The 10,041-nt window shown below is 46.0% G+C and overlaps 1 protein-coding gene across 1 annotated transcript in view; it reads left to right on the top strand.

Annotated features, from left to right (window-relative positions):
* The window catches only part of NECAB2 (N-terminal EF-hand calcium binding protein 2), a 54,104-nt gene that overhangs the window by 18,085 nt on the left and 25,978 nt on the right, over positions 1-10,041 (top strand). The window contains exons 3-5 of the mRNA XM_069085661.1: positions 244-352; positions 5,775-5,800; positions 6,174-6,271. Of these exons, the coding sequence (XP_068941762.1) occupies positions 244-352; positions 5,775-5,800; positions 6,174-6,271 (233 nt within the window). The remainder of the gene's footprint in view (positions 1-243; positions 353-5,774; positions 5,801-6,173; positions 6,272-10,041) is intronic.

Raw genomic sequence — 10,041 nt, 5'->3', positions numbered from 1 at the left:
GATTTGGGGATTATCCATATTGGGGGATTGTATGTGGGTCATTACCTGGGTTTGGGGGCTTGTCTGAATTTGGGGATTATCTGTAGTGTAAAGGTCCCTTCCAAGTTTGGGAAGTATTTGTGGCTGGACATTTTGTGCATTGGGGATCACATGATTTTCCATTCTCCCTCCTCCTTGGTCCCAATGGATCACAGAGTTGCCCTGTCTCCAGACCCTTCATGCCTCCTGTCTTCTTTCTTTTAGATGATGGGAAGTTGTCCTTGGAAGAATTCCAGTTGTTTTTTTCAGATGGTGTCCTTAATGAAGAAGAACTTGAGAAGCTTTTTCACACGATCGACTCTGACAATACCAAGTGAGTCCTCACATTTCCCCAACACGGGGCTGTTCATATAGCCCAGGACCACTCACAGCCCATGGCAGCCACGGCTTTGCGGCTGCACCGATCAAAATGCATGGTTTGGGGTGAGAAAGACAACCGTTCTCGGATGACCGTTTTCAATTTTCCTCACTAGGGAAAGGAGCTTCCTTAATCTAAAAACAGCAGCTTGTCCAAAAGTCACTTTCCGAGGAATTATAGATTACACTGGACAAAACTGACAGGATCTTAAGGGACCTTAGAGGACCCCCCATTGCTTCTATTGTGACTGAGGGGTCCACACATCTGAAATCTTTCCCAACCTCTTTCTGAGAGAGAAGGTCAGGGTCCATTTCTTCGGCGTGAAGATGGCAAAATAAAGGTCTTGAGGAAGGATAGAAAAAGGAATCTCTTGGAAACACATGGATTAGGGGTAGCTAGGTATGGTCCCAGAAGTCTGTTGCTTCCTTATTCTGAAGTCGTCCCCGCCCTTTGTCAGAGAGCTATAAATTGTTGGGGTTACTCTCCTAGGTTCTGAGTAACCCAGCCGGGCCCTCAGTTACACCAGGAGATCCTAGAATCTCAGAATCTAAGTTACAAGGGACCTCAGAGGCTTTCTCATCCATCCTGTACCTGATTAACAATCCCCCCAGGAACGTCCTCAACCCATGATCCTCCTGCCTCTGCTCAATGACCTCCAACGAAGGCTTGGATCTGTCTCTCTCCCATCCTGTCAGGCTCTCCCTTAGCCTTCTCTGCTCCAAGATAAACATCCCCATTCCTTTTCAAGAGATTACCATATCACGTATTCTCTTGGCTTCTCACCTTCCCATTTCCTCTCTTCTGGATGCTCTCCACTGATCTGTGTCTTTCCAGAAACATGGAGCCCAGAAGCAGATATGCTTGAACAATGCAGAGGATATCCATCTATCTATCTAGTCACATATATATATATATATATACATATCTATGTTTATGTATGTATCTATATACACACATATATATATACATAGATACACATATGGATGTATGTATGTATTGATCAATCTAATCTATTATTCCCCTCATTCTGGACACTATGCTTCTCTTAATGTAGCCTGAGATAGCATTAGTCTTTTTAGGTACCATGTACCCTAGTGGCGCTATTATGGGCAGCTACGTGGTTCAGTGGAGAGACCTCTGGGCTGGAGTCAGGGAAACTCATCTTCCTGAGTTCAAATCTGGCCTCAGGCACTTACTAGCTGTGTGACCCTGGGCAAGTCATTTAACTCTTTTTGCCTCCGTTTTCTCATCTGCCAAATGAACCGGAGAAGGAAATGACAAACCACTCCAGTATCTTTGCCAAGAAAACCCCAGATGGAGTCACAAAGAGTCAGACACAACTGAAAAATGACTGAACCAACATCCTATTAACTCATATTGAGTTTACAATCCACTGAGACCCCCAGATTTTTTCATAGGAACTCTCCTGAAAGTCTATCTTCAGTGGCCTCTCCTTCCCAAGATCCAAGTCTTTGAGGGCTTGTCCTCCTTGACCTAGCTTTTCAGGACCCTCCCCTTGTCCTCCCCATGCCCTCCCTGACCAATGGCCTGACCCAAGGACTCTTATTCAAGTCAGTGAAGATTTATTAAATTTCTCTTATGTCAGTCAACTAGTCAACTAGCATTGTTGTTCTGAGTGCTAAATGCCAGGCACTAAGAACACCAAGACAAAAATAGAATAATCCTTGCCCTCAAGAAGCTTACATTCTACTGAGGAGAAACAATATATGCAGATAAGTATATATAAAATGATTTCTAAGGGAGCTGGGGGTGAGCAGGAATGTAGGAGAGGGCCCTTGAGATGACCATTGAATGGAGGTAGGGATTCCAAGAAGCATAGGTGAGGAAATATTCCAGACATGGTGGCCATCCCATGAAAAGTCATAGAAGATGGAGACAGAATGTTGTGTATAGGGCACCCCAAGTAGGCCAGATCAGCTGGAACATAGAGGGAACAACAGGAAATAATTCAGGAAAGATGTGTCGACAGCATATTGTGAAGGGCTTTAAATGCAACACAAGGGAGGTTGTATTTTATCCCAGAGGCAACAGGGAGCCTGTGAGAATTCTTGAGGAGAGGAATGACATGGGGAGTCCTGTGTTTTAGGAATATCAATTTGACAGTTGTATGGAGGATCACTTGAAAGGGAAGAACTTGAAATCAGGGACACCCTTTAGGAAACTATTGTAGTAGGTGGTAGTAGGGAGAAGGGATACCTCTTCTTCAGAGACTGGAACAAAAGAGTAGGAAATGGAGAATAACTATTACTCAAAGTATTTGAGGTATGGAATTAAGAAGAAAAGGGAGTTCATGATAGATGGCCTCCATTTTGCTGGTAAAATATGAGACAGTGTCTTCTGCTGAGAAAGTAAGGACAGAGATGCTTTGAGAAGAGAAGATTCAGAACAGATGCCTTGATAGAGGGTGATAATTAATCAGGGAGCCATAGGATTGCCATGCAGTGGTGAGGACCCAGTTGAAATTAACTAACATTTTTATAGTGGATCAGTCAAAATGTATGCCTGACCTCCTCTGTCAATATATGTCAGTGTACCAGAGTAGGAGGGGAGAAGGCAAAACAGTAGGAATTTGAAAGGAATGGGTATTGATCAAACAAGAAGATCAGAGATTTGAAGGTAGAGGAGAGTATAAAATTAAATGGGTAAACAATCAGATCACGATTAGAAATAGAGGAATGTGAGGACAGAGCAAGAGTTGATGGCTTGGAAAGCAGGAAAGGATAGAGTAACTAGAGACTGGGGGAGAACAAAGGTGACATAAGAGGTTGTCACAGCTCTGGATTGTGGAGGTAGAGCCCTGGTGGGTGATGACTTCTCCACAGTGAAGGTTTGGGTCATGGGAGTTGAGGTGGGTGAACTTTTTACATGCCAGGCATTTCTATGATGGTCCCAGAGCTTCCGAAATAGGTTTCTTGCCTCAGCCATTCAGTCACCATCCAAGTGAAATCGATTTTTCTTCTCATGCATAGTATAGTGTCATTGGGATCAAAGCTTTTCCTTTCTGCTTCTTTCCGGACCCTTCATGCATAGCATCCCTTTGGCACAACACACTTTGAATCATTCAGGATGGGTACATCCAGAATCATTTTGCTACAGAAACTCACCATGATGCATACATACTCGCTGAGGTCAGTTGTGCCCAGTTTTGTATTTGACCCTATGAGAGATACAAAATACACACTTTCTGCCCTCTTGGAGCTCACAATCTATTTGAGGAGACAAGACTAGGCATATATGAAAGGAATAATATCAGACTGCAAGCTCTGTGACATGAGAAACTATTCGATTTAAATCAGGAAACATCTCTTAAGCAACCTACTATGTTCTAGGCTCCGAAAATAGAGACCAATACGAAATAGTTCCTGACCCCAAGGAGTTTGCCTTTGTATCCCCATCAGCACCTAGCATGGTGAATAAGTAAATAAATGAATGAATGAGGAAGTGAATGGGTAAGTAACAAATGATTGCTAAAGACAGTCAATTTGGGGACTGTCAGGGCAGCCTTGGTGAATGATTGAATGGATGGATGAATGAATGAATGTTGGATTTTGGACACTGACTGTTGACTGAAAAAATCTCAGGAGAAGGGGAAAAAGACAAAGGGAAATCTAGATGCTAAAAAATACCAATTAAAAACTTAATTTTAATAGTCTTAGAGTAGATATGCATACATATATACATATGTGTGTGTGGGGGTGTGTTGTGGGTGCAGTCTTAGAATTCAATTAACTCCTCTTAATAGAATGATCTGATAGTCACAGGGCTTTCTGTAGATTTCATTTCAAGGTTGGCCAGCTCACTTCTTCAGTCCCACTTGGGTCTCTCCATCCTTCCTTGCTGGCTCCCATATCTACTCACAGCTGCCTCTGAAGCTGCCTGAATCCAGACTCAGTGGTTCTGTCTGCTTTTGGATTGCGTTCAGTGGCTTCTGATTAAGTCTCTCTCCCCTGAGCTCATTTTCTCTTCCCCCTTTCTCTTCCTCTCATCCCCAGATGGTTGTTGCTTGTTTCTGAAGAGGACCAATGATGGTCAATCAGTGACAGATCAGATTACTTTCTGGCTTGTTTCTATAGGCCTTTCCCTTGAGTTTAGTCTAGGCGGTGCATGCCCTTAGCCAGCCCCTGGCCGGCCAGCCAGGCTCTCCCTGTTTGTCCAGGGATAAGTCTGACTCTTCCCCAGCCAGACCTTACTCTGTTGCTGTCCAGCCCTTTCTTCTGGCCCCCTCTGGCAGCCTTTGCTTCTATCATCTCCTGCTGTTTTCTCTCTCCGGTTTCTTGACAACAGGTTCCCTCACTCTCCACATCCCTCCCTTTCTGAAGTTCCACTTTCTCTCAGCAGTTTGCATCATCTCCTTTCATCTCTCCCCCTGTGGAGGATTCAGTGGTGGGGAATTCTGCCTGCCTCACACAGGCCACCTGTCAAGCATTTCTCGGCTGAGTGGGAACAGAAGCTCACAGACGTTCCATTTGCATCACCATCATTCCTGACCCCACCAAATGGGACTGATCTCAAAGCCATGGATCTTTTCAAGGAGGGATTTGCTAGGCCCCTTGCCTCTCCATCCAGTGTCCAATGACTCATCCCCTTTTATCCCTCTGGTGCTCAGTTCCAAAGGTGACGAGTCATGAAGAAAGAACTCTGGCTTTGAAGTCAGGCAGACTGGGTACAGGACCTGGCTCTGCCACTTCCTAGCTATGTTACCCTGAGCTAATCAATGAACAACTCTATGCCTCAGTTTCCTCATCTGTAAAATGATGGCACTGAATCTGGTGGCCTCTAAGGTTCTGTCCAGTTCTGACATTCTGTGGATGGGGTGTAATGTGCTTATGGAATAGGACCAGGGCATCCTCAGGGTCCTCCCAGGGAACATCTATAGATTTTAACTAGTCCTATCTGGAAATAATCCCCTCCTCCCTCCCCTTGCTGTTCATTAGTCACTCTAATGGTAGACTAAAAGCAGGGAATATTTTGCCTTTGAATAGGACCCTCCCATCCCACAGAATCAAAGACTTAAAATTGAAGAGAACTTAGAGACAATTGAATTAAACCCCCTAATTTTGCAGGTGAGGAAACTGAGTCATGTAGAGGGTTTTTTTTTCTTTTTGAGTGACTTGCCCAGGGTCACTCAGGGCAAGGATCTGAAATGGCATTTGCACCTGAGTCTTCCTGATGCCAAGTTCAGTCCACCACATAGTGCTGCCAGCCTTCCTCCCCCTTCACTTGGGCTCCAAACCTCGGGGTTCCATCCTAGGGTGCCCTGAGCTGGATACATGAAAATGTTGACTGCACCTGGGGTTGGGCGGTTTCGAGTGCACTGACCTTCCCGATCTCTCTCCCTTCTTCCCTCCCTCTGCAGCCATGTGGACACCAAAGAGCTGTGTGGTAGGTGCCCCTGTGGTTAATGGGTATGGGGTGGAGAAGGATACTAGATGGAAGTTGGGAAAGGGTGGAAAGGGGGATCCCAAACAAAACTAGATAGGAGGGCCTTGGAGGGAGGCAAAAAAGGGAGAAGGGGGCAAGAGGAGCATAAGAATGGAGATGGAAGATGCAGAAATTTTCCCAAAGCCAATGCCATTGGCATTTACCTTCCCATTGACACCTTTCATTGGCCCCCTTTGTCTATACCCCACTCACGAATACCCTCAATTGTCCTCCCCCATTTAAGGCCATAACAGGGGCTTTTCTGCCATCTCAATGTAAGAACAGAGTTCAGATGTGCCCTGATCAGCCCTTACCCTCTGCCCCCTTCCCCTAGATTATTTTGTGGACCACATGGGAGACTATGAGGATGTCCTAGCCTCCCTGGAGACCCTGAACCACTCTGTCCTGAAGGCCATGGGCTACACCAAGAAGGTGAGTACAAAGCCAACCTAAGGCAGGAGGTACTATTATCAGTCAATCACCAAGCATTTATTAAGAGCTTACTATATACCAATCACTGCGCTTGGTGCTGGAGAATGCAGACTATAGAGGTCATGGTTTGGCTTGGTTCCCAGGTCTGGGAGGAAAGCCCTTCCCTCATGCTCCACTTTCCTCTCCAGGGACATGTTGAGATGGAGGAGATTAGATGTGTCCAGGGAAGCCCTGTTTTATGATGCTTTTGAGGGATTCATGGAGGGCACAGTCCATCTGTGCCTCCTCATCCTGGGTCATTCTGGTCCATCTTCCTCCATAAACCCTCCATGATCTGCTCGAGGTGCTGGGAGCCATTTCCTGAACCTCTTGGTATTTCAGCTCTTGAAACCCTTGGATTATCGTTCTTTGTCCTATGCTCTGGGTCTATGACCCATCCACTTCCTGCCACAGTCCTTCCTGACCTCAGTGGTGCTTCATGACATGTCTCGAGCCTGGGTCCTCATCATTGACCAGCTACTGCAGGCTGTTTATGCCCACCATCCTACTGGACAGCCTCCCTCCTACAGAGCCTTTTAAAGGAAATCCACACCCACTCCCTTGTTCCATAATAGCAATCCACTAGGGACAACTCAATTCTATAATGATAACAGCTTCCACAATCCTGTGACATGGGGGAGTATTGTTATCTACATTGCATGGATAAGAAAACTGAGGCTCAGCCAGGTAAAGTGATGTGCCCCCCCAAAAAATCACACACACAACCCAGAAGTATGAAAATCAGGATTTGAACCTAGGTCTTTTCCCACTACGCCCATAGCTATGATACAGTAGAAGTACTATTTGGAAGGGGGCCTGTTGGAGAAACCCCAAGGGGATTGGCTTATACATGCTAGATAGAGAGTGCTGGGCCTGGAGATGGGAATACCTGAGTTCGAATCCTGCCTCAGACACTTCCTAGCTATGTGACTCTAGGCAAGTCACTTAACCTAACTCTGTCTGCTTCAGTTTTCTCAACTGTGAAATGGAGATCATAACAGCACCTACCTCCCAGCGTTGTTGTGGGATCAAATGAGTTAATATTTATAAAGCATTTTAGCATGATGTCCAGCTTTCTCTGCAGAGCTCCTGACCCTATGCTGGTGGGATGGGGGAAGGAAAGAGGAAAGGGGACAGAGCAAAGTGAGGGCCATTCCATTTTGTTCTGTTTCACACTCATGAAGCACCTTTTATGTACAAAACCTGCAGGGCCCTGGGGATGGGAGGGTCATAAATTCAGAACTAGAGGACAGGCATTAGGAAGAGTGGTGTGGCCACCTTCTATCCCTCCTCAGCCCTGGATGGAGAGACTGGGTTTGAGTTCCCCCTCCTAGGAGAGACCTGTTGAGAGGAGGGGGAAGCAAGATCCTGGCTGAGGGTCTCTTCAAGGCTCTGGAAGCAAAGCTTCCTGACCAGGCCATGCTCCAGAGAAGAGGTCTGTGCTAACCGATGAGGGGTGGAGAGAGAAGGGGAGGGATGGCCAAGCTGACTGCCGCCCGATGAATCCTAGGAGCCAACCCCCAGTTCCCCAGAGACTGGAGGAAGCAGCTCTACCAGGGTTGGGGAAGGAAGGATAGGACTGCTGCCCCCCGCCCACGCTACCCCCTCTGCCTCCTGGCCTATCCTCTGGGAGCATCTCCTTCCCCATCCCTAGAGAGACAAAGATGTACGACTGCTGGGGGCAGAGTGAGGTCCCAAGCATTTATTAAGGGCTTATACCACCTCAGGTACCGTACTAAGGACTGGGGAATACAGGAAGGGGGAAAATGAGAACTTTGTCCCCAAGGAGCTCCTTCTAAGGGAATGGTTTGGTGAGGAGAGTGCTGGATCTGGAATAAGGATCCCTGGGTTCAAATCCCAGCCAGGGGACCAGGAGCAAATGACCTTACCCCTTTGAGACTCAGTTTCCTCATCTATAAAATACAGATAAAAATACTTGTACTCCCTACCTTGATGTGAATCACATCAGTCAACAAATATTTATTTAGTATCTACTGTATGCCATGCACTGCTAAGTGCTAAGGATACAAAAAAAAAAATTAAAAACAGAAAAAAAAAATCAAAACCCAAAAACCCACATTCTCTGCTTTCAAGGAGTTCACAATTGAATGGGGAAGATAACATGCAAACAAATATGTTCAAACAAGATATGTGCTGTATAAATGGAGGGTACTCAAAGAAGGCAGGTGCTAGCAAGGAAAGGCGGGGGGGGCCAGGAAAAGCCCCCTGCAGGGAGGAGGATTTGAACCGAGTCCTCCAGAAAGCCAGGGTCCAGAGGTGAGGAGATGCCCTGGAAGCCTTAAAGCATATATGTTGCGTTTCTGTACATAAATATGAGTTATCATTATTAGGTCAGGTTGCTGCCCTAGTTTAGCTATCCGGGGAGAATGGGGTCCATGTGATGTTTCTTCTCTACCACTTCAGCACCTTGAGGTGCCAGAGGGACCATCTGCCTTTATGAGGAGATCCTTGTCTGAGGGGGAAGATGAAATCCTGCCCAATGAGGACACCGTTTTCCTTATGAGGAAGCCTTCAATCTCATAGGCTTGACCTCAGGGATCTGAGTTGTTTTTTTCTCCTACTGTTGGAGAAGGGTGTGGTTGTGGCTGATGTGGGAGATACCTTGTAATTCCAGACCTCTTTACTTACTTCCTGGGAAACGAGGTAGTGAAGTGGATGGAGCACCTGGTCTGGAGTCAGGAACACTCATTATCCTGAGTTCAAATGTGGCTTCAGATGCTTGCTAGCTGTGGGACCCTGGGCAAGTCACTTCACCCTGTTTACCTCAGTTTCCTCATCTGTAAAATGATTTGGAGAAGAAAATGCAAACCACTCTAGTATCTTGGCCAAGAAAACCCAAAATGGGGCCACAAAAAGTCAGGCATAACTGAAATGAACGAACAATAACAAATTACTTACTTGTGCATCCAGAGAGCTTAGGGGCACAGAGGACCAGATCTCAGGCATTTGGTTTTCATTTTAAAAAAATTAACTGGAAAGGATAATCAGTGATTATAATTCAGCAAAAAATATCAGAACCTGAAGTAATTTTCTGAGCATTAATTAATTTTACAAAAAGACAGTCTGACCCACAGCAAATCCTCCCCCTTCATCTCTACAATTACAATGCAACCTCAAACGGTCCATGAAATTGCCTGGTCTGGGGAAAAGATTACCATTGTTCCTCTTTCTGACTCTCCCTCTCTCTTGTTATTACTGTCTTTCTGTCTATCTTTTTACCCCATTTCTGTTTGTTTCTCCCTGTCTCCTCCCCGCCTTTCTTTGCATTGCTTTGTCCTTCTTTCTCCTGCCTTGATCTCTCCCTGACTGTCTCTCTTTTGACAGCTCTCTCCCCCCTTCCCACTGGTCCTTTCCCCACCCTCGCTCTTTCTGCTTCTCTCTCTGTCTCTCTGTCTCTGTATGTATGTCTGTTTCTTTCTCCTTCTTTTTCCCTCTTTCCCCCTTCTCTCTCCTCCTTCTCTCTCCCTTCCACTTTCCCTTCTTCTTTCTCTTCTCTTTCTCTCTCTCTGTCTCTCTCTGTCTTTGTCTCTCTCTTTCTCTCTCTGTGTCTCTCTCACACACACATACACACACACGTTCTCTCACTCTCTTCTTTTTCTCTCTCTCCCTCCTTCCTTATCTGTCCTTCTTCCCTCCTCCTTCTCTCTCCCTCCCCCTTTCCCTTCTTTCTCTCCTCTCTTCTCTCTCTCTCTCTCTCTCTCTCTCTCTCT

Source organism: Petaurus breviceps, unplaced genomic scaffold (assembly GCF_028583685.1).
Source record: "Petaurus breviceps papuanus isolate PSGF00001 unplaced genomic scaffold, PetGlider_PUasm1.0 176, whole genome shotgun sequence".
In the NCBI taxonomy this organism is placed as follows: Eukaryota; Metazoa; Chordata; class Mammalia; order Diprotodontia; family Petauridae; genus Petaurus; species Petaurus breviceps.
This window is presented reverse-complemented; position numbering and strand designations above follow the sequence as displayed.